Genomic DNA, 25,324 nt, shown 5'->3' on the forward strand with positions numbered 1-25,324 from the left:
AATCGCCCCACTCCCTAGTGTTAAAAAAGTAAGCCAATAAGACCACAATCAACTTTAGTAGCCTTTCTTGTGTTGTTATTGTATTGTTTAATCAGCTAAATCAACAGATTATTGGAATGATCATCGTTTGTATTAAAGTTCTGAAAAGTAAACATAGATTGCTTGCCAAAAAGTCCCATGCTTTCATTTAAGTTTATTAAATAGCTTATTAAAACAGCTCGCGGCAGACGATAAATTTCCAATTTAAGTGTTTTTCCCTTACTTAAAAATGCTTTTAACTTTTCTCTCAGTGATTTTATAGCCTTGGTGGTTTTGAATTCGAGAGGAAGTAAATCTACTTCATTGGTATTTTTCGTAGGTTTTCGAATGAGACTGAAACCAAGACAATCGGATAATTATTTCGGGTAGGAAGAGCCATTTAATGCCATTTTCAGGACCTAAAATTAAAATTCGAACGGTTCGGTACTTTTTTGGCGGTCGAAAACCTTCTACGTTCCTTCCCGGGTGCTCAAATACCTCCCTGTCAAATCTGGACGAGATCCGACTTAAACTGTGAATTTGTATAGGAACATACATAATTATACGTATAGATACATACATATTCTTTGTTTTATTTTAACAGATAATGGAAGTGTAGGAAAAAAAATGCAAAAAGTTTTAAACTGCGTTAAAAAGTCTCACTCTTGCCTTTCATTTTGCAATAAAACTGTAATTACCTTTGAAAATTCACTGAAAATGGCTGTAGTGTATAAAAGAAAACTTCTTTATGCACAAATGCTCTTGAAAAAATCGACGCAGGGGCACTCTGTTTCTGAAATCGTGAAATACAGTTTGTGGGGCATTTTACCTGGTGGAACGTGATACTACGACTCATAACTCTTACGTTGAAAATAAAGAGGGTGGAAAGCACACCCCACTATTGGATCTTTCGTTCTATAATAACCACGAGCCTTGATACTGGAGTCCTTCAAAATCACTTACCATTTCGTATCATTATAAAAAAAAAGAAATATTCGTATGAATAGACATTATTTTCAAAAGTATCTGTATAATTTACTGCATGCTTTTATTCTTCAGTGTGTTTCGTTCATTCTTACTAGGTATATTTTGTAAATGCTAAGGCTGTTTTTCTTTTTCTTTTGTTTGGAGCAGCTGTACAGGGCCGACGCATGGTTTTCTACACGATGCCCACTTCAGTGACCTCTTCAACACTCAGGCACGTCCAAAACGGAGGTAAGAATCTTTCTCTTCCAATAATAAATAAATGAATAAATAATTCTCCAAAAAATGAAGTTTAAAAGAACAAGTAACAGTAATCCAAAACAGCAAAACACGATGTAACATAAAAACGAAATTGCAACTTTAAATTGCACATTAGTGCACGTGTTTCGGAGTTACAAGGAACCTCTTTATCAATGCAAAAAAAGTGAGTTTATGGATGAAAAGACATTCGACAAAAGCAAAGAGGCAGATAAGCAAGCTGCTCAAAAAGTAAGAATAGCGGGTCAACCGAGCACCACTGAGGAAATTATAAACCAATAGGAATTCAAACCATGAGCAAGAGATTCACGTGATACGATACATTAAGAATATGGTTTTTTAAAAAAATCAATAGTTCATGCACCCTGAACCTGTAAAATTTGTAAAAATATTTCACGGAATAGTGTTTTATTATTATTATTATTATTATTATTATTATTATTATTGTTGTTGTTGTTGTTATTTTTTTTTACAAAAACTTTTTTTTGTAAATAAAAAAATATTAAGATGTTTTTACAACTTTTTCACTATCATTTGCCAACAAAAATATTTAAATACCACTTTCATGGTTGTTGTCAATGGGTAAATATTTTTTTTAATTAAAATTAGAGAATAGTACAAAAAGTAATTTACGAAATCCAATTTCAATAAAAAAAAAGGAAGAAATGCGAGGCATAAAACGTGATAAACGAAAGCACGCTCCAGCGTTGCCAACCTTCAAAGACAAAATTATGGGGGAGGGAACTATCTATTTAATGAAAAAAAAAATGTAGTGAAAAATATATATTATTAATTGTCTTTTAAATTCAGGTAACATTTTATGCTGACAAGAGGTTAAAATCTGAGAAGTTGCAGAAGTTTTCCGTGGCCCAGCCAGCGGCTGGGAATCTCCGACTCGACTTCACCTTGAATTCTGTAAATGTGTTTATTTTACAATGACACGCTTGATGCAGAGAAAGTATCGACACAGAACACATAAAACTGAAGTGACCGCAATATCGACGTACCGAAAACCGGTATTTCGTGACATTTTGCGATTTCGCAAAACCGGTATTTAATAAGGAAAAATACCTATAGTTTCGGCATTAGCTGAAAGTAATAAAGAATTTTACTCAAAGAGTTTTTTAATTTAAGAAGAAAATCATGCACAACTTTTTTCACTAACTTTAAAGATCTTTCTTCGTTTGTGATCTGATAATTCTTTGAAGCCGTAAATCTTTCAAGCTGTTATAAGCAATGGCTGCAGACATTAAGTCATGCTGATATGAACGAGTATTCTAGGCACAATTTAAAAGTGCACTTGAAGGACAACGAACATTTTGTATGAGGATTTATGGTTCTGATTACTTTGTTCTTAACGCTGCGTCTTCTTTTCGTGTGCCTTATTTAGTATTTTGAAATTTTTTAAGTTACGCTAAAAAGCATAGAAAAAAAAATTAGAATTGTTTACTATAACAAGAGTCAACGTGCCACAAACAAAATTGTGATGCAAAACTTTACAAAGTGAGTGGCATACACGGGGTTCTTGGTTTATTTTTCATCTGTATGAATAAAGATGTGAGAAAAGCAAAAGAAGATTAATTAAAAAAAATCAAATAAATTAAATTATACGATAAAAACATGTGCTGTCACAATTTTGATTTTTTTTACTAGTGGTACCGCACGGCTTTGCCCGTCATAGCAAAATTAAAAAGTCTTTTGATTCGCCTGTATATTTACAAAAAAATGTATGGTCAATTTTCTCGCCAATTGGCTTGTACCCATGTTACAGCTCCACGTTATGATAATTTCGTATCTCGCCAATTGGCTTTAGCCCATGTTACGGTTCCACGTTATGATAATTTCGTAATTTACTCGTCCATCTTATGATAATTTTGTTCTTAAAATTGGAATAGAAAAAGAACCACATCGAATTTTCAAAAAATCGCTTCGACGTGCACACCCCCATGCCACAAACTAACCTTGTGCCAAATTTAATGAAAATCGGCCGAACGGTCTAGGCGCTATGCACGTCACAGAAATCCTGACAGACAGGCAGAGATCCGGACAGAGAGAGAGAGAGAGACATTCAGCTTTATTATTAGTAAAGAAAAACAAACTTTCATATCAAGCAAACATTCGTTCATTAAGGTATAAGAGTGTGCATACATTTTGAATTGCAAGTAATAAGCAGCAGTAAACTCCTTCCTTCCCTCTCCCTCATATAGCTACTTGGGTCTTCACAGTGAAAACGGGGTGAAAAAGTTCAATCTACATAGTTGCGACATAATTGTCGGGGAAACCTAAACTGGCAGTATTGTGAAAGGTACGTTAAAAAAATTCCTGAAATTTTACGGTAAAAATTACTGGCATCCATGTTGCTAGTAACTTTTACTATAAAATTCTATTTTAATGCAAAATTTTACGGTAAAATAAACGAGAGTTAAAAATCGCAACATGCGAGCGGCAGATTCGATTTCGGGTCCTTCGTATTAGCTGGCGGCTTTGCTGACCTGTCCCAGTTGGGGCACATCGAGTGAGAGGAAGTACGGTTTTTATGTGCTTCGCACTGTAAGTCGCGTGGTATATCAATTGGCGCTGCAGTCGTTTACTTTTCCCGGTACAATTTACTGTTTTCTTTTTTGCACAGTAAACACTCTATTTTACAGTAATATTTACCACAAAAGTTTCCTGTTTTTTTAAGAGAGTACGCAGATCCTAATCACATCATTACGACACTGTCAGGTTAGTTGTCCCACTTTAGGTTCGCAAATACAGATACTGGAAATCCCGTAAATCACTTAGTTCAGCCAAAACTGAAGGAGTAGCTACAAGGGAGGACTTGAGGGTATATTTATTTATTATTGGATATACATATTAGTTATTGGATATACCCCTCTCCCTTTGAGAAATGTGGAAGTTTTTCTTTCTTTTTTTGACGATACAAAAGGATTAAAACTAACCATATTCCCCCTCCGATTTTTTTTGTTTCTGGCTACATTACTAGCTGAAACCAAAACGATGTTTTCCATTTGGACCAACAGAAATTACCATTTAGCAAAACAGCTCCAAAAAAGGATTTCTCTACTTCTTACTGGCATTACTGTATTGAATGGGTTTTAGCCTGCTTCACAATCCTCTTTCAGGTGATTCTGTCTTTAACCTCACCTCCCCCCTACAAACAATGATCTTTTTGACCTGTATGTCCTTGAAGACATCATCAAGCCATCTTCTTTCTCCAGAACTATGAGTAGTAACTTTCGAATCAGGAAATATTTTTACAAGTCAGGGTTACTGACCCGGCTCCCAATAACCAACCTAAAGGACTAGACATTCATATTTATAAATCCCCTGGAGGTAGGGGTTTCGGGCCATACCCCCAACGCTGGGTAGCCATTTTAGTAGCCTCTTACGATATGCACGAGCAAGATTGGGACTATTCTTTCACTTCCGGTGACTACACGAGGAGTCACTGTACGTAAATTTGCCCTTCAAAAAGTGCACAACTATTTTATTATCCACTAGTGGTACCCGCACGGCTTCGCCCGTAATAGCAAATTAAAAGGTCTTTTGGTTCGCCTGTATATTTACAAATGATGTGTAGTGAATTTTCTCGCAAATTGGCTTGTGCCCACGTTACGGTTCCACGTTATGATAATTTCGTATCTCGCCAATTGGCTTGTGCACATGTTACGTTTCCACATTATGATAATTTCGTAATTTATTCGTCCATCTTATGATATTTTTTTTTCTTAAAATTGGAATAGAAAAAGAGCAAAATCGAATTTTCGAAAAATCGCTTCGAGGTGCACACCCCCATGCTACATACTAACTTTGTGCCAAATTTCATGAAAATCGGCCGAACGGTCTAGGCGCTATGCGCGTCACAGACATCCTACAGATATCCTACAGACATCCAGACATCCTCCGCACAGAGAGACTTTCAGCTTTATTATTAGTAAAGATATGTAGGGTCAGTAGGAGAAAAAGGGAAAAAAATTAAATGTTTCAACCTTGATGATCCTTCCCCTTCTTCTGAATGAATTAAGACACAAAATTTTGTGCATTGTGTCCAAGACTAGACTCTGAGAAGTAACTGGGTATGAATATTTGACTATTGAATCCTTCAAATGTAATCTATAAAATCATTTAAAAGAAACAAACCATACAAAAGTTAAATTATATGCTGATTTTATGTAAAATACACGTAACAGTGCAATTTAAGTCAGAATTTAATCTTCCAAAATATAGGAGGAATGAAAATATAGTTTTCTGCATTTACCGTAGCGTACAGTATTTCAGGACTAAATACAAGCACCTAAATTGCACATCAAAAATAGCTGGGAAATATCTAAATGTTTTTCACAGTTTTCCACATGATGATGCAAACTAGTTGAAACAAGAATCTTCGCATTTGGGGCATCTGCTGGGGAGGAAAATGTAATGTCACTCAACTTTAAAAAAGAAAAAAACTAACAGTGCCATCTTCAAGTCATGACGCCTGTACAATGGGGTTATTTTTCCATCAGTCAAAACTACTACTTTTAGACACTGAAGTATATAGAATGAGTTAAAAAAATAACATGGAGCGAGGAAAATCTTTTTTTTTTTCAAAACGCATAATTTTTAATTAATTTTTAAATGTCCGATTTTTCAAATAAGGTATGGTGCACGACTGGTTTGAATCGGGGAGATTTCTGAATTCTTCGGGAAAACTTCCAGGATAATTTCTGGAAGGTTAATGAAAAATACTCCTGCTTTTTTTCAAGAAATGTTACTTACATAAATTGGGCCCATGAGCTTCCCATTATTTCCCATGAACGTTTCGGAATTGTTTTTACAGTGAAAACCTCCTGGGCCAGAATTAACGGAGCTGGAGGTGTATTTCATGAATTTCTGCCTTAGCCTTGGCTATGAGCGGTAACTTACTGAACATACTCTGAAAGGTGTTTTCTCTCTTCTCAGTTTTGACGGCTGCCACCGAAGGTGCCTTCAAGAAGCTGAAGGTGGAGACGAGTCCGAGCCTCGTGGGGTCGGCCGGCAGCCTCACCCCTCCCACGTCGACCCCGGGCGGCGGGGCGGGGACGGCCACCTGCCCGCCGACCCCCGCCCGGCGGCGCCACCGTACCACATTCACGCAGGAACAGCTACAGGAGCTGGAAGCCGCCTTCGCCAAGTCACACTACCCGGACATCTACTGTAGGGAGGAATTAGCCAGGATCACCAAGCTCAATGAAGCACGCATACAGGTGAGAAAGGGAATGTTAAGATCATGGGGTGGTTTAATTCAGTCAAAAGTGCTACTTTTAGTCACTGAAATTGATAGAATGAGTAAAAAAAAAATAACATGGAACCAGAAAATACAGTTTGACCACGGATTGTATGTAATTTGACAATGTGCCAAGTAAAGACGATTCCATTTGAATGAATCCAGCAGGGGAAAGAGGAAAATAACGATGGGATTTTGATGCACACTTTTTATAATGTCACTAGTGTCTTATTCATTTATTGCATTCTCAAAAATAAAATAATGGGAAACAAAAACAGTTACCATGGAAACAACAAAAAGAAAAGAAAATATTTTCATTTCAGGAATGTAAAAGCAAAATGGTAAGCTCAAAACTTTGTTGTGAATAAATCAATCAATGAATTTTTTCCGCGAGAATATAGATCGAATATACTTGAGATTTAAAAAATGTTGCTGAGAGCCAATTTTCATTTTTACAAAACAAAGGCTAAATAATAGAGAGGTAATAGTGCGCATCTAAAACAAACCAACTAACATCCCTATAAACTAATAGATACGCCCATTTCCGCCTATAAACCGGATATTAGCCTTTCCATGTAATCGGTGGTCAAACAGTACTTTCATTTTCCCAACAGTTATTTTTTAATACATTTTTTAAAATGTCCGATTTTGAAAACAAGGCGTGGTCTTGATGACGTCACAAATGATGCATTTTGGCGCATCTTTCTACCACGGTTCCACGTTATGATAATCAACAAGCGAATCAAAATTGCGCTCTACGTTTGCTATCAACCCTATCGTTGCCAATACACGTGAGTAAAGATGTGAATTAAATATTTTGCTCTGTGATTGCCAACACAGAATGGCATTTCATCATTTGGGAAATGTCACACGACAGAAGTGTAAACAATAAAAGCGCACAGATTTCAGTAATTTTTTAAAAATATTTAACTTAATCAAATTGTTTAAAAGTTGGTCAGCTCCTATGTTTTTAAGCATGCTCTTTTAGAAAAAAATACTTTTAAAATTTTGGAAACGACCCCATTGGGATATTGGCGCTGTCCAGGGCCTGAATAACTTCTGAAGTTAGGGGAAGCTAAGTCTCATTTCAGAGTCCCTCCCCTTTTGTTTTTAGAGTACATTTTTTAAAAATTCTACGCACCTTGAAACAAAACTCACTAACGCTTTATTTATTACTAGCTGTACCCGACGCGCGTTGCTACGCCAACAAAAAAATACATCATTATACTGATTTTCATGACAATCGGTTGAACGGGGCAGAAGTTGCTACTCTGCAGTGCCACCTGGTGGCGAGTGGCTTCAATGAGCATATTATGCACCTTCTCCTGGAAAAAATACATATATATAGCAATTTTCATAATAATCGGTCCAGGTATCAAGTGAAGCCGTGACTATACTCAAATTTTGTACTCACGCAGTTTGCAAGATCAATCAATCGCTAAAAATATCAAATAGAAAAAGTTTTAAATCCCCCCGTTGCATGAAAAGCCATAAAACAATAAAGAAAGAATTTATTTGTTCAAACTCAAGAAAAATGGCAACAGCTAACTTCTTATCAATGAGATCTTTCACGCGAATTAATTTCTGCAGCCGATCATTTTATTCGTTTTTATCCAATGGATTGTGACTTAAATTGGAATAAAACAGGAACTATCGATCGAATTTTTTTCGAACTGGTCTATAAACATTCCCAGTACCAAAAATAACAAACGGTGAAAGTTTCAGCCAAATCTGCCGGGTAGTTTTTGAGTTCATGGATGACATACAGACAAACATTCATTTATATATATATATAGATTTCCAAAAACGGTCAAGCAGGCTTCCGATTAAAGTTTACCCTCCCTCCCTACCCCAAGCCATATTGAACTTTTGTACATTGGATATTTTTGTACTCTCGTTTGCAGCAATAAGGGTGGTTAGTTGTTGTTTCAGATTTATCACTTCATAAAATTTATCGAGTGTAATAAAAGTATATTGCAGAATGTTGGGGTAAATTCCACAGATGAAAAAAACTTTCTACCATATTTTATGAACTGTGTCCTCCCTTTTTAAAATATTTATTTTAGAGTTCTAATGTTTGAATATTTTTAAAAATACATTAAAAATTTTAAGTATTTTTGGGCCCCGTGTTAATTTTGAGGGGAAGCTCAATCTTCCTATGCCTTTTGGGTAATCAGGCCCTGGCGCTGTCACCAAATTATGGGCAGTGATTCCTTTATTCCGTAATGCAGTGGCGTACCTAGCATGGATGACACCGGGGCGGTAATTTGTGGTGTCACCCCCCCCCCCCCCGCGGTATTGCGTGCTACAAACGCAAAAACAAAACATGTATGTAAACATTAAATTCATGCAATTTTCAGAAACAACTACATTTGTGTCCTAACGAAATTTTAAGTGAGTTAATCTACAAAAGACGAATAAAAGTGCGGGGCCCGGGGGTTTACCCCCCCCCCCCCTCGAAAATTTTCAATTTTGTAGTCTTAAAAATACATTTTAGCTTCTTATTTTTCAATAATAACTTGCAATTCTACTTATCGTGTCACCGTTCAGACCGGTGGTACCCGGGGCGGACAGCCTCCGCCCCCCGAAAGGGACGCCACTGCGTGAAGTAGTGGTGCCCAACCTACGGTCGGTGGGCCACATGCGGCTCGCGAAGTTGATCTACGTGGCTCGTTGTTTTGTTCAATGTTACAAATCGAACACCACCATTAGTCATAATATCACAAATTTGGAGACAAATATTCAGAAATTGATTTCCGGATTGATGACGTAATCTACATATTTCATTCTTGAAATATCGACAAGGTTGAAAAGTTATAACATCTACGCCTCCTACACACAAGACGTTCAGTTGAATCAACTTTTCGAAAAAGCTCCCGGTCGACTAGTTAACTGGTGTTTTCGTTACATTCACACGAGGCAACTTATACTGTAAAAAACGATTCAAATACGTTTCTGGAAATTAATGGATAACTGATGTGCCCAATTTCTGCCAGTAACGTATCCTGCAAAAACCAGGAACGTTATCCGCTAAAAATTAGAAACCTTCCTGAAATTAACCTTGAATCTTCTAAGAAATATGGAAATATCTCCGGTATCAAAAGAATTTCGGTAGGTTTAATACAATTGACCTTCCAAAGTTACTAAGAAAGCTCCAGAAGCATCAATGCAACCACTGCCAAAGCCCTAAGACAAAATTGCAAGTAATAACCAACCATGTCCCTTGCCTGCAATTATTCGTCTTGCAAAGCTGCAGCTATCCAGAGACTTATTCACTCTCACTGGGAGCTTAGTCAACCTGGGTGAGCCATGATCGAACTAAAGACAATACACTAATAAATAAATACACTTCGTTAATCTTTAAACTGGTAGCTAAAAGTATTTTTCGCACCAGTGAGCGTGCAAACTGAACCAATTCAAGAAACATTTTTTACAAAAGATACTTGATTTTACGCAGAAATAGGTGAAAATCCGTGAAATCCCGCAACGTTCCACGGAATGTACAAGTAACTTTTCGGTATTTTTTTACAGTGTAGTTTAAATCAACTTTTCTTCTAATGAACTGAATTTATTCAAGCAGCTGCGTCCCAACGCTTTTAAAACTGAACCGAGTTGACTCAAGTAGTTTACTCGTGTGTCGAGCAAACTCTTGGCAATGTTCCGACGAGTTGAATCAATAAAAAAGTTGATTCATCTCATCAGGATGAGAATGGTAGCGGCACATGTGCCTGGTGGGTTGACTGTCACATGCAGAATCCCGTGTGATTCATTCATTTTTATACCTGGTTATACATCTTGATAACCGCCCGTTCGAAAGTTAACTCAACTCAGTTGTCTCGTGTGAAGGTGGCCCTAGTCTTGGACATCAAAGAATTCGGTGACAATTTTGAAAAGTTGCCGACGCTCCCAGTTATCGAAAATTTACCATGAGGCACCTTGTGGCTTTTTGAAAAATATCGCTTTTTTCCATCCCCCTTCATGCAAAATTTATATGAAAAATTTTTCAAATATTTGCTTAAATTTCACTTTCAAATATTTACTCAATTCATCGAGGCAACGTTCCATTTAGTGACTAAAATAGGATTCTTACGCAGAAGTTGCGTGACTGCAAAGCCATCAATGTCCCGCAATGTACGTAATTCATTTGTTAATTTAACTTCACTTTATTCGTAACTTAAACTCAGAAGAATAGTTAAAACTTCAAATCCGAATTAGAGAAAAAGAGTTTACAGTCTGAGAGGTTCATTAAATTTTCTACATTAGCCATTTGCGGCAGAAGAGCATTTTAGCTAAAGAATCGAATGAGGTCCCGATTCTCATGCGTTGAATGTGGACTGACGTTATACCGATGCGATTCCCCCAGTTGTTTGCTATTTCGATTCAGTGTGTGGGGTCGTTCTAGAAATTCTTTCCCAGACCACACTTATCGTGAGAAAAACATGTTACGCTGGTGTTTTATATCTGTCACCAGAATGGGAGCTGGATAAATATAAGACCACACGTAAATACGGCTTTTGCTCCTCTTTTCTGAGAAATGTTGGAAATGAGATCTTCAAAATAGCTGAATTTTATCCGAAGCTGGACATTTGTTGTGCATATAAACTTTCTCCGTTTGGTGTGATATGATGTCTGTGACACTATAGGGAACATTTTTCAACCACCTTGTCAACATCGTCTGACTGTTGTAAACAGGGGTGCATTCCCCGCCAAACGAATCCCCGTATATAAGAGAAAGTAAATAGGTCAAAGGAGGAGACACTCGTAGAGCAGAGAGCTGGGAAGTCACAGACGATGGCTCTCATAGTTCAAAATATCTTTGTAACATTAAATAATCTGTAATTTGTAATATAGCTGTAAATATTGATCGCATTAAACGTCTCTAAAAGACCATGCATCCTCTTGTCATCTTTTCACAAGAGATGGAAACAGTACAACGTCTATATGTTCAACATGAGTGGCTTCAACTCTAACTTCATTACTTGAGAAAGTAGTCCTGCGTCACTAAATTTCATTTTGGTCAATAGATCTTATCTGAAAATCGAAATATTACGTACGCAATGGTATTGATTTCAGTTACGTTTTCAGGATGATCCGTTTGCTTCATTTTGTTATGATACTCAGTTTCATTTTCATTTCGAAATTGCATCATCGGCTGAAAATCAATGATTTCATCACTCAGCAAAGATTCAGTTACTTAGGGTCTTATGATTGTGTCTCGCTCATTAGCGATTCACAAAACAAACTTCCACTTAATCATCGACGGGGGTTGCTTATACTTACTCTTCGCGAGAGGAAGAACACCCTTATTCAACCGGAAAGTGCCTCTCATGTCTTGGGGGCAGGCCTCTTCAGACGATCGGTTTGGCGAAAATTGAAATATTACGTACGCAAAGGTATTGATTTCAGTTACGTTTTCAGGATGATCCGTTTTCTACATTTTGTTATGATACTCAGTTTCATTTTCAATTCGAAATTGCATCATCGGCTGAAAATCAACGATTTCATCACTCGGCAAAGATTCAGTTACTTAGGGTCTTATGATTGTGTCTCGCTCATTATCGATTCACAAAACAGACTTCCACTTAATCATCGACGGGGGTTGCTTGTACTTACTCTTTGCGCGAGGAACAACACCCTCGTTCAACCGGAAAGTGCCTCTCATGTCTTGGGGGGCAGGCCTCTTCAGACGATCGGTTTGGCGAAAATTGAAATGTTACGTACGCAAAGGTATTGATTTCAGTTACGTTTTCAGGATGATCCGTTTGCTTCATTTTGTTATGATACTCAGTTTCATTTCGAAATTGCATCATCGGCTGAAAATCAATGATTTCATCACACAGCAAAGATTCAGTTACTTAGGGTCTTATGATTGTGTCTCGCTCATTAGCGATTCACAAAACAGACTTCCACTTAATCATCGACGGGGGTTGCTTATACTTACTCTTCGCGCGAGGAACAACACCCTCGTTCAACCGGAAAGTGTCTTGGGGGCAGGCCTCTTCAGACGATCGGTCTGGCGGAAGGTTAAAAATCAGAGAGCAGCTCCGGCCAACATTTATGAAGCAAATAACCGCCGATCATTCTGCAAGAAATATGATTAGGAAGTCAATGCGGCAGAAGTCGATGGTATCGCGCGAAATCTGGGCGTAAGCTCGTTAGGCGAGGTGTCAGCGCCTCGGACCGCGCACGGGCAAATAATTGAACGGGGTCATCTCGCACTAATGCGGTTTGTTCGGCCGCTCCCAGAAAAGGCACACGCGTGTTGACACGCTCCGCCACTTATTGCATTGCGAGACGCGGGCCCGTAACGAGAGATCGTTCCTCTAATCTGATTTCTCGCCATTGCAGAGACCGACAATGAGACTAAAGTAATTTTTCGGGGAACTTTATCAGACCTCTTTTAGCCGGGTGCCCCAAATCAAATCCGTTAAGTTTCGCCCTGGATGCCGGGGCGCTCTCTCTCTCTCTCCGCCCCATTACGAGTCCCACTGATTGCAGGGCGCCTCGGCGGGCGGGGGGAGGGGTCGGCTTTTTCGGGCGTGCGATGAAACGTCTTCAAGTCCATTACGCTCCCGGTGCCCCGGAGTGCAAATCGAATTTGCAGCGCTGCGAGTTGTCGCGGCGGGGCTGCCAATCTTCATTAGGGCGCCCTTGCGCGCGCGCCGCCTTAATGCGGCCTCTTTCCCTTTCAGAGGGCTCCGCTCTCTCTCTCTCTCTCTCTCTCTAAGTGGCTGATGGGCGCGCTTTCTTCCCTCGCCGAGAAGGAGAGCGAGAGAGAGAGAGAGCCAGAAGAAAAACAAGCGGCCCTCATTTGGTATGACAAGCGCGTACCGGGGAAAGTCGAGTAATGGATTCTGCATATGAAACGGGCATTCCTTCCTCCAGCTGTCTGCGGGACCTCCCCGCGAAAATCGCGTTACGCGAGCGCGGAAGGGGGGCGGGAAAAAATGAGGAGAAAAGTTTCGATGTGTAAGCGCCGCGAATTATGTAAGCGAGCCCGGGATCAAGTAGAAGGGGCCGCGCCAGCTGCGGCGCAGCCATCAAAAGGATTCCCGCGTTTTTACCCTTTTCCTCCGAAATGAAAAAGAACGAATAACTCCATCAAACAATGGGATTGCTTCTCCAACAAAAACCTTTTGCGCCCGACGCAGAATTTGTTTTCCGAGTAAACAAGCACGCTTTGCATACGCACCGCCTCCAGAGGCAAAAAAGGGGAGCTGCAAACAGAGGAACAAATCTTCGCCTGCAAAAGAGTGCACGCATGCAAATTTTCCCGCCTTAAGACTGAGGAAGGGCGCGCTCACAAAGGGAGCAAAAAAACACCAACTCGGAGGCGAATCTCTATCAATTATGCATAAGTCTGGCGTGGCAAAACAGCTACTTTCCAAACTTCGGCAGCTGCGAAAAGCAGATTTCTTTTTCCTTCGCAGGGGCGGATGCATCGCTCGAAAATTCTTCTCGCGTCTTCCACAAAGTTTTCCCTTAACAATAATGCCCTTCTGCTTGCCTGTAAATGGCTTTTTAAGATACCGGATTTTTATTTATCCTGGGCAGGAAATCCAACAACGCCGGGTAATCTTTCCCTCGCAAATGATTTTCCTCGAGGTGTTGAGCATTTGACGAGACCAGATCTTCATGCTTACAGATTACATTCGCAAAATATTTCATAACCACTCCCCCGAGAACTGTAAATGAAAGTGATCATTTCAAGCTCGAAATCCGTTTCTCGGAAGAGGACGATGCAATTTCTTGAGCCATGGTATACGAAAAACGATTTTCATCTCAAAGAATCATCGCATCCTCGAGCAGATTTCGTCCATTACAACACTAAGAGATTTCTTCTCAGAATCATATTTTAGAAAAAGACGAACAAATATACTTTCTCCTTCCGAAAGAAGTTGCATTTTTCTTTAAACCTCCAAAACTCAAAAATCCGGTGTTTACAGATTCAATTACCAAGTGCGTTTATTGAACGCGTTTAGCATTCCCTGATGATAGGGAGTTTTCCTTTTCATAATTCAGAGATCTAAAAGCTCTTTCTTTAAGATTTTAAACCATTCAAGCCAAAAGAAGTTGTGGAAGCAAAATTAACATAATATTTGAAATATATTGTTCTGTTAAAGTGGGTTTCATTAAAACAATTTGCTTGAGCCATTTTTAATTGTACTGCTCAGTCATTCGTGAAGTCTTACACGCTTCCATTCTCGAGGTCAAAAGCATGATCGAAGGTTGATACAATGAAAGAATTTCAGATTAAAATTGTTACAAGCTCCCAATTCTAAGTAGTGAAGATAACATTTCTTGTAACTTTGAATACGCACTTTTGACTTTGCCTTTCAACGAAGTGCCATAAGATGGTAAATTAACATTTTGGGTAATTTGAAAATTGGTTTAGTCCATTGGTGGGAAACACATTTTTACACATTTTAGAAATGGGCCCTTTGACCATCCAGCAACAGATCCTTATTTTTTCCGTTTTCTATCTTGTTAAGTATCTGAATGTTCGTGACTTTAGTCCATATATCCAACCATAGGTAGGGTCATTCTGATGCATCATTATACCAACCATAGTGTAACGGATTCGGTGCGACTTCCACTTTCTTGAAATGAAGACACAGTTCTTGATAAAAACACAGGAAATTTATTTACACTATGTACAGGAAAGATCGTCAACAACTGCTAAATTATTCATCAGCAATTAAGCAATTATCACACAACACCGTAAACTCAACGTTTACACACGTATTTACTTCCAAATACGAAAACAACACAGCGAAATGCCTTGCAATAAACAGAGCAAATACGCTCTCAGTTCGAAATCTCAATCGAAACTCCCCTTTTTATCACGCAGGACGCCTTTATAAACATCGAAGAAGTTTCCACAACATTCTTTCTGCTTCCCGAAATGCGTAGACCGTTATCAAATTTTATCAATGAAAAGAAAAGGAAATAGGGTGTCGTATACTTTAGCGGAATGAAAAGGGGTTGTATATTCATTACGGGAAACTATTTACAGGTTACGTTACTACAATAATTACTATTTACAGAATTTGTAACAATAGGTTTCCGATGTTGACTTCTCTTAGCAACAACTACACATCCTTAGAAACATACCTATATTACTAAAATCTATCAAATGTAGGGTGTAACTTTTCCATTTCACGTCGTCTTTGTGGATTTTTGGGCAGAATTCCTTATTACAAGCCTATCAGAAATTCTTCACCCTCTATTCCATTAATTTTAGATATGGCCCATTGATTTTATTAATGACCACTCATCCCGACCAAGGAGAAAGAGGCGAAAAGTTTATTACAATACTACTTGCATTGAAAAAATATATATATTTTACATCACATTTCTCACATGGTAGGTTCGAAGTGACCCTGATGACAGCATCACTTTAAACCTGGTTAATAACTCGTTCTAAATGGTTTTTATTTTTATTAATTCTTAATTTTTGATTGATCTACAATGCTTCGGGAGTTTTTCTTCAGTTTTATTCCAATGGATGCGATACCATTATCAAAATATGTGTGAGATATTTATAGAAATAGAAAAAAAAAAATTAATTTGAATTTTGACCTCTTGAATTCAAATTATGTTTTTCGCAATGACGAGTGTGTGTGTGTGTATGTAGGCGTATGTGTTTATGTGTTTAGGGGGGTATGTATATGTGTGTGTAGGCATGTGTGTTTATGTCCGTGTGCAGGTATGAGTGTGTGGGTAGTTCTGTGTATGAGGGTTTGTGTGTGGGGGGGAATGTGTATGTGTTTAGGTATATGTGTTTGTGTTTGTGTGCAGGTATGAGTGTGTGGAGAGTTGTGTGTGTATGTGTAGGAGTCTGTATGTATGCGTGTGTGTGTATGTGTTTGAGAGTGTGTATGTGTTTGGGTGTGTGTATGTGTTTGAGTGTGTGTATGTGTTTGAGTGTGTGTATGTGTTTGAGTGTGTGTATGTGTTTGAGTGTGTGTATGTGTTTGTGTGTGTGTGTGTTTGTGTATGTGTGTTGGCGTCTGTATGTGCGTATGTGTTTGTGTGTGTGTGTACGTGCGTGTATGTATGCGTGTAAGTGTAAGATATTGACGCAACCTGGAAACGGTTTCGCTAGAGGAGCAGCATCGTGAGGCTGCCGGCCGACGGTGATGCTGCAAAGGGGCTGGCGGGAAAATAAAATGATAGGACCTCAAAACAGTCAAATGAAAGCACTAAGTGACACCTTTGAAACACATAAAAAATTATGGATAAGTACATTGGTCTTGTTGAATATTTTCTGATGTCAATTTCAAATTGTTTAACTTCTTTCAAAATGGTTAGTAAAAAATGGAAAAATTGTTCACTTTAAAGAAAAAAAAAATTAAATGTGCAATTTTACACCGTAAAAGTGGTGGCAGCTCAGCTGCCTCCATAGCAATGGGGTAACTTCTCTACATAGTATAAAATGAAGTCTCCAAAAAGTGTCTGTGTGTTTGAACTCGCAAAACTCGAGAACTACCAGGCCGATTTTGCTGAATTTTTCACAGTTTGTTCCTTTAAGTCCTGAGAAGGTTTGAGAACCAGTTTGAAAACAATTCGATGAATAGTTCTTATTTTATTCCAATTTAGGCCCAATTTTCACATAAATTCCCGAATATGGGGGGTGAAAAATTACTCGCAAATAATAATATTATATATTGTTGGAAAGGGAAGAATTTTCCGCGTTCTATGCAATTTGTTCCAATGCTCTAACTTAATTTTAGCGGGAGTTTTTTACGTTTTTAGCTCGAATTTTTTTAGGCTTAGCTAAAATTTAGGCACTACTTTCCTCATTAAATCCATCAATAAAAAGTGAAGGAATTGTCCCACAGTTTTCTTTTTGACAGCATTGGATAGAGCTGCTTTTTTTACTCCAGATCTAACTCGACCTAAAGTCGAAAGTTTAACCCTCTATCTCCATTAGAAAAAAGTTACAAGCGAATTAAATGAAGTTCAAAAATCTGTTCTCTATTCAAGTTTTTAATCATTTTATTTTGCGTTTCCACGGTAACACTTTTTGAATCCATTGTTTATTTTCATCTTTCTCATTTTCAATTCTTAAACTTATTTTATTTTGTGTTTCCATACTTACGATTTTTAAATCCATCTTTCTCATTTTATTTTAATTCCTTAAAAGTATTTTAGTATCTATCGTCATTGCTTGGTGAGAAAATTTTGATGTTTTTTTTTCTTTCATTTAATCCTGGTTATTGAAGATACTTCACTTAACGCAATGGTTTTTTTTTTTTTTCAAGGTAGACCGGGCAAAGCCGGGCAACGCAGCTAGTAACTGATAAAACTGGTGTACGCTCATAATGTTACACCAGATTTATCAGTTAAGTTACTCCATTTCTATGGAGGAAGCTAACCGCCGGAATTAGGTTGCCCAAAGTGCAGAATGCTGCCACCGTATTTATGGAGTAAGGTTTCACTTTTTTTTTACAGTGTTCATCAAAGTTATCCTGAATCAAGGGCGGATTCAGGGGAGAGTCAAAAGGTCAGTCGACGCCCTGTGACAAGAATTTCAAAATTATTATTTAACTAAAAATAGTAAATGCACATATAACCAATGTAAACCTTGCTTTGTTTGGTTCTGTAAGGTATTTCTTCTCAGCACGTCATAATTCAAGGGATTGACTGGGGCCGCTGCCGTTATTTTGAGTTCTTTGTTCATTTTCAGAAGAACAATCATCTCTAATGAGCTTAACGTTTTTCAGAGTACTCTTCCACCAAACCACATGTCGCGTGTGTGTTGTGTGTGCTTTTTCTAACTATTTTATAGCTGTAATGTCATATATTCAAACTTACGGTAACATGACCAGCATGTTTGCCTGCAGAAATATGAATTTTGATGAGAATTTGATCCATGGCACAGGTTGCGGCATTGAAAAAGTAAGCGGAGGGGGGATAATGTAAAAAGATTTAGATTTCATCTGGGGGGGGGGGGCTCCGTAGACAATCCATTTGCCGAAATGGATCCATTTAGCGCCATCCCCTTTGTCGGCACCCCTGCGTAACTGATACTTTTTTTACGTATGAGAGATAATGTTGACCATTGAAACTTGACCACCCTTAAAAAAATTTCTGGATCCGTCCCTGTCCAGAATAACTATAGTCGTATCTCTACATAGTATAAAATTAAGTCCCCAAAAAGCGTCTGTGTGTTTGAACTCGAAAAACTCGAGAACTACTCGGCCGATTGTGCTGAAATTTTCACAGTTTGTTCCTTTTAGTCCTGAAAAGGTTTGCAGACCAGTTCGAATAAATTTCGATGAATAGTTCTTTTTTTATTCCAATTTACTTCTAATTTTTATATAAATTGTCAAATATGAGGGTAAAAAATTACTTGCACATATTAATATTACATATCGTTAGAAAGGGAAGAATTTTCCGCGTTCTACGCAGTTTGTTTCAATGCTCTAACTTTATTACGACGGGAGTTATTTGCGTTTTTAGCTCGAATTTTTTTTAGGCTTAGCTGAAATTTAGGCACTACTTTCTTCATTAAATAAATCAATAAAAAGTGAAGGAATTGTCCCACAGCTTTCTTTTTGACGCCATTGGACAAATCGACCTTTTTTACTCCAGATCTAACACGACCTATGGTCGAAAAAATAAGCTTTTATCTCAAAAGGAAAAAAAGTTACAAGCCTTTTTAAATCAAGTTTAAGAAATCGCGATTCCATTCAAATTGTGAACCATTTTCTTTCGCATTTTAATTCCTAAATCTTATTTTATTTTGTGTTTCCATGGTTACGCATTTTAGATCATCTTTCTAAGGGAAATTATGATGGTTTTTTTAGTTATTTTTTACGCCTGATTGTTGAATATACGTCACTTGACACAATTTTTATTTTCAAGGTAGACCGGGCAAATCAGCTAGTGATATACATAAATGATAATATGTATCTTCTTTTTTCTTCGAAACAGGTTTGGTTCCAGAACCGGCGTGCCAAATACCGCAAGCAGGAGAAGCAGCTGCAGAAGGCACTCGCCGCGCCCTCTGTGCTCCCCACTTGCAACGGGGCCATGATGCGCAACATCTATCCCACTGCGACCGTCGCCTCGAGGGGCTACCAGTACCCGCCACCGAACGCCATCAACAGCATGGGCGGCCGATACCAGCCCATGGCCTCGAGCTACCCGCCCATGGCGGCGCAGCCCTTCCCCATGGGCCACGCGAACCCCAACATGGCGGCAGCGATGCGCCAGGACGCAGACGAGGACTGGTACAACAAGAGCTTCCCGGCGCTTCGCATGAACACCACGCCGCACCCGAACTTGTCCGCCGCACCCATGCTCCAGTACCAGACGTAATAGCGACCGCTTCGCGTACTGGAAGACAATCTTTAACCTCCCCTGGCGTGTACCGCCCGAGGGAGCACGGCTCCAGGAGGAAACGTAGTACCGGACGAATCCGAAAATGCTGCCACGTGGCTATCAGTATGTTCCCAGGGAGTTAAACTCTTAATTTATACACTAATGTTCCCATGCAGCTGACATAGCCACGCAGTGGTTGGTCGTTGGTCTCTTACGCTCAAACACGCAGGCCCTAACCTGGCTCCAGTCGGCATCTTCTCGTTTGGCTCTGAATGCTCTTGGCAAAATTAAAGTCCTCGTGCAGTTTTGCATTGTAAGCGACCGAATGCCTTTTTCTGCAACGAAAATAAAGTACGAGCTTGTTTCAGCAAGAAGTAATGCGTCAGAGTTTCATAGGCGTGGTAATCTCCGATCAAAGAAAAGATCATTTCTCCGATTCGTAGCAAAAACAAAATGTGCTGAGTCCCAGCAGGGTGTTTCAGTTAACTCGAGGAGGATGAACTCAATCCCTCCCCGAAATTCTGAAACAGTTTATTAAAACACCCCGTATAATTACAAAAGACGCCGGCATCAGCTTAGTAAAGCATCTTTATATGATTACGTTGAAACTGGAAAGAATTCAGTTGGTTTTAGTCTTTCCTTTTTCAATAATATCGCTGGAGGACTTCTGGGGGAGAATTTCTAGAATAGTACGTTGCGTAGTATTCTTTAAATGCTAAAACCACCGACTAATAGAACGTTCAGAGCCAAAATTATAAATTTTTCAGGAAAACTCCCCCTCCCCCTTCAAAAAAAAAAAAAAAAAAAAGAGAGAAAACTAGTTTTTTTGAATGGAATGTTCTTGATAGTTCAGAAATGAGTATGGGATTTCAATAATATTTCAAACTTAAGGCATATTTAACACTTTTTAGCGGATTCTCCAGCAATTCATGTGAAATATGGAACATAATAGTTGGAACTAATTAAAAAAGTACATGTATATTTTGCATTTCAAAATTCTTAATTAATTTGATTGGTGTAAAAATTATTTTTTTTTTTAACAAAACTAAAGGGTTCCGGCCCCTGCTCATTAACGCTCACCAACCGCTTCGAATCAAGATTGCTTCGAAATTTTATTTGGTTCGCGACGATTTAAATTGTCTACTAGGGACAATCAGGTTAAAATACGCGTTACAATTTGAATAAAATTATGCTCCCCCTCCCATTAAAATAGAATTTAATTAAATCACTCATTATAATTAGAACACTATGAAAATCCCACAAGAGCACCCTTGTCTGTATTCTAAACTAAGGCCCCTATATATACGAACCGGTGCATCAGCTTAAGATAAGCCTTTTTCAATCGGAGCGCGTGTTTGAGTGGTTGTCTTTTCTGGCAAGTTATCGCGTTTGGTGATATTGTTCACTGTAAGCAATTATTAGCGGCACGTGAATAGGGAAGTTTTCGATTTTTCAATTTTATTTTTATATGATAGAGCAACATGTATGAATATCATAGGTGAAAAAATTTTTGCGATACGATAAGTAGTTTTTTTTAAATTATTTTTTAAATTTCAAGCGCTTGTGACGTCAAATGGCATAGGAAGTGACGTCATGCGCTCTTCCGATAGGGGAGAAGCCGAAGGTCACGCATTCGACTTCGAAGACGAAACGTAAAAGGCTTATCTCCTCGCATTTAACTCCTCGCGTTTCTGGAACATTAAACCTCTCATCCTCTCGGAAATATTCGAATATCATCATTGAATTTACATGAGGAAAATTATTTAGATTGTGCTTTAACGAATCCGGTCTCCATAGTGTGTTCAAAAAGATTATTGAATTTCTAAAAAATATAAATATCAGCGCGCTCAAAATGTCCGTAGCGAAAACAAGGGATCTTCGGCGGAAGGCTACCCATTAGTGCCTGTGACGTAAGCTCGTGACGTTTCAGAAAAGCGCACTTTTGCGCGTGGATTTTTAAAAATTCATTAAAAATCAATCACGGTGTTTTAAAATTCGGCGATGATGAATTTTTTAGTTTTGAGGGTTAATTGACAATATCCAAAGTCAAATTTTTTCGACTATTGGATATTGTTAATGAACATTTAATAGGTTGCAACTTCCCTATTGTTTATTGAATAAAATATTATTTTCGGCAAATTTGGTGAAATCCGAAACTTTGCTGTGGCAACCCTAGCAGTGCAACAATGAAAAATCCGCTCCAAAATGGCTTTACTTAAATTGATGCCTCGGCCTATCTATATAGCGGCTATAGCGACTCTAGTCTAAACTAACTTGCACCAAATTACACAGCTATAAGTGCTAAGCGGCTCCTGAGCCAAAATGGAGGTTTTATACATTTAAAAAGACGTTTTCAAATTTGTGTCTCCCGCAACATTTTGCTCTTTAGCTCCGTGCTTGATCTAAGTTTAGCCTGGGATGGTCGCTGAAGTAGAAACCCTAATTTCTGCTGTTAAGGGCGTGGAAGATTTTTCACCTCTTTAATAGACAATTTATGACAAATTTTAGCTGAAGCAATGAATTAAAAAAAACATTATTACTAAGAAGATTTTAATTATTCACTTGAGCAATGACCCTAAAAAAGGACGAGCAATTTTAGTAATTAAAAGAATATTTATCTTCAGTCGGGCATTGCTCTTAAAGGAAAAGAAAGGTCAGTTTTCAATCATTTTTACTAAAAATGTTTCACCTTTTTCATTCGTACATTGCTACCAAAAGCAGGAGTGCCCACAGGAGAGGATTATGCTGCAAGTTTAGCCGACTAAATTCTTTGGGAGGGGGGAGGGACTTTTTTTTTTATTTATTTATTTAAATTTATTTGTTGGATTATTTTTAATTTTAAATTATTTATTTTATTTTATTTATATTTCATTTCGTTTTTTTATTTAGTTTGTCTGTCTGTGTGTGTGTGTATGTCATTGGCATACCACCGAACTTTTCTAATAAAATAATAACAATAACAATAATAATTAAGAACAAATAATAAATAAATGAATAAAAAATATTTAAAAAAAATTAATTTAAAAAAAGAGAGCTAAAGAATGAAAATGGGAAAGAGGGTCAAGAAAAATGGGGGGGGGGGGCGGATTTGCGCCATCGAACTTGGGGGGGGGGGAGGCACCCCTGACCAAAAGAAAAGAGCAAGCATTTGGTTATCATTATTACGAAGAATGTATAATTTGTTTCACTCGTAAATTACTCCTAAACGAAAGGAATGAGCAGTTGTCATCATTCTTATTATGTTGGAAGATTAAAATGGCACATGTGCGCTTGGGAACATACTGAAAGCTTGGTGCACTGCATACTTTTAAGCCAAGACGTGTGCAACTGAGCTTACACAGAAAGAGAAGGAATCTTAAAGCTCTGCTCACATGAAATCTACGTCACTATCTGACTTCAAACCGTAACTCTGACTACGATATTTTTTAAGGCACAGCTTGAGGAAATGTACTTTCCGGTGGCGGGCATTTCAAGAACGTTTTAAGAACGTTTCACATTCCCCCACCAGGAAATATTCATTCTTTGTTGACTACTTTGATTATGGACATCGCTCCTGATGTAATTGTTAATTCGAAGAAAATGAAGACTTTGGTGACAACTCTCGAGTCGATTTCAGCCACCAGGACCAACACTAGGACAGTGTACACTTTCCCCAACTTGTTAAATAGTTTTGTAATTCTTTGTTCATCTCACTAAACAAGCAATTTTAAATGTTTAAGACGACTCTACCAATTAAAAGCCTGACCATATCCCACAGTGCGGCATCGGTTAAGAATTTTAAATATAATTCAGAAGACAGTAAAATTTTCTTTTGAATCTTCTCAAATTATGTTTCAAATCGATAATTGCTCTACGTTCTAGTCATGTTTTAATGTTCAAAATATATGTCCATGTCATTGTTTGTATTTTTTGTTTAGTTTTGCGCAAACATGCTTAAAGGGCAAAACTGGGGAAAATTCTTCAGTCGCCAGAAGAAAGTTCATCTACAGAGTAAAAAGTTCATAAGCGACCACTTTTTTTTAAGAGCTCAAAAGGCTAAACAATACTTTTTAAAAACGTGTGAAGTTATTAATTCTGAATACATTCATTTTGTATACATATTTTAAATAATTAAATTCATGTACCCTTCTTTTTTTTTTTGGAAAATATTCCGCCAATTACTTAAACTCTACATTTTGTAAACTCTAAGGTCATAAATTTGTTTTTATCAGCAAGAGGTTGAGTGATTGATTGAGAGACGGTTTTTCATTCGGTTTCCCAGTGGCCAGTAGCGAACACCAATTTTGCCCTTCAACCATGCTTTTAAAGTTTATGCCAAAAGCAATGCAAATTAATATAATTAAGTAATGAAATAATGTTTGCTGTGATTATTTATTGAAGAAAAATTGCAATAATTGTTGGCTTACATTATATTCTAGTCATTTATTTACAAGGGCGCCCATATGCAAAATTTTAAGGGGAGGCTCAAAAATTTTCCTCATGGTTTAGCAAAACATTTTACCATAGAAACCAATTTCAGTACAGATTAGTCATATTAAAATTTGATATTTTTAATAACTTACTCATTAATGGCTAGAAAAGATATTTTTTTAACCATTTTTGCAAAGAAAAAAGCACTAAAAGCAAGGAATTTCTCATTTCAAAGGGGGGGGGGCTTGAGCCCCCCCCCTTGCCTCCCTATATGGGCGCCCTTGTTTATTTATATATTTTTGGAACACTTTACGTTCCTTTGTTACGTTATGATAATTTTTCGTTTGTGAAAAGCAATTTTGTGAAATTTAAAACTTTTGTGGGTTTTTTTTTTTTTTAGTTTTTAATATTTTTCATGAGTTTAGAATAGTTACAACTCCTTTCTTTCTAGACCTCTCAGTTTATAAAGTTTGTTACACCCATCATCAACATGATAACACATTCTATACTCTCCACACATTTTTCAAAACGTGAAAACTAAAAAACGGTTAAATTTCAGAATAAGAATAAAATATTGTGTTTCCTAGTAAAATTGTTGTCCTCTGCCGATCATAATTAAGACATTTCTTCAGTTTTACTATCCAGTTATACTTTTTTTTTTTACTCTTCATTTTATGCTTTTCTTTCATATTATTATTGCTACTATTGTTATATCTTCCATGTCAAGGCAAAATGAGTTAAGTCTTAAACATGAATTTAACAACTTTCCCAGGTGGCCAGTTTGTTTCATAACCGTTGTAAAATGGTTGTTAACGTTGTGATAACCATTTTAAAACGTTCATGAAAAATTTAAACGTTACATGTGTGACTTGGGTTGAGTTGAATTTTTCAACTTTTCTCAAACATACATAAACATTTTCTTTCACGTCATATGATGAATCCAAAACTACAATTATTTTTAGCATTGAATATTTCTTTTTCTTATTGAATGTTTGTGAGAAAAGTTGAACAAAAAATTTCAAAGTTGCGAAAATTCATATTTTGGACTGAACTGTTCATGTAAACTGAAGACAT

General features: G+C 37.7%; 1 protein-coding gene across 1 annotated transcript; it reads left to right on the forward strand.

Annotated features, from left to right (window-relative positions):
• The first annotated feature begins 1,184 nt into the window (after positions 1-1,184).
• LOC129235114 (homeobox protein unc-42-like) lies at positions 1,185-19,837 on the forward strand. Its single transcript, XM_054868802.1, has 4 exons — positions 1,185-1,233; positions 4,258-4,344; positions 6,205-6,488; positions 19,451-19,837. The coding sequence occupies exons 1-4, from the start codon at positions 1,185-1,187 to the stop codon at positions 19,835-19,837; spliced, it is 807 nt and encodes a 268-aa protein (XP_054724777.1).
• Positions 19,838-25,324: the final 5,487 nt, after the last annotated feature.

This window comes from Uloborus diversus, chromosome 2 (genome assembly GCF_026930045.1).
Source record: "Uloborus diversus isolate 005 chromosome 2, Udiv.v.3.1, whole genome shotgun sequence".
Taxonomy (NCBI): Eukaryota; Metazoa; Arthropoda; class Arachnida; order Araneae; family Uloboridae; genus Uloborus; species Uloborus diversus.

Coding starts and splice junctions, on each gene's coding strand:
- LOC129235114 (XM_054868802.1), top strand. CDS start 1,185: ATGCCCACTTCAGTGACCTCTTCAACACTCAGGCACGTCCAAAACGGA. Junction 4,345..6,204: donor TACTTCTTACTGGCATTACT/GTATTGAATGGG, acceptor CTCTCTTCTCAG/TTTTGACGGCTGCCACCGAA. Junction 6,489..19,450: donor TCAATGAAGCACGCATACAG/GTGAGAAAGGGA, acceptor TCTTCGAAACAG/GTTTGGTTCCAGAACCGGCG.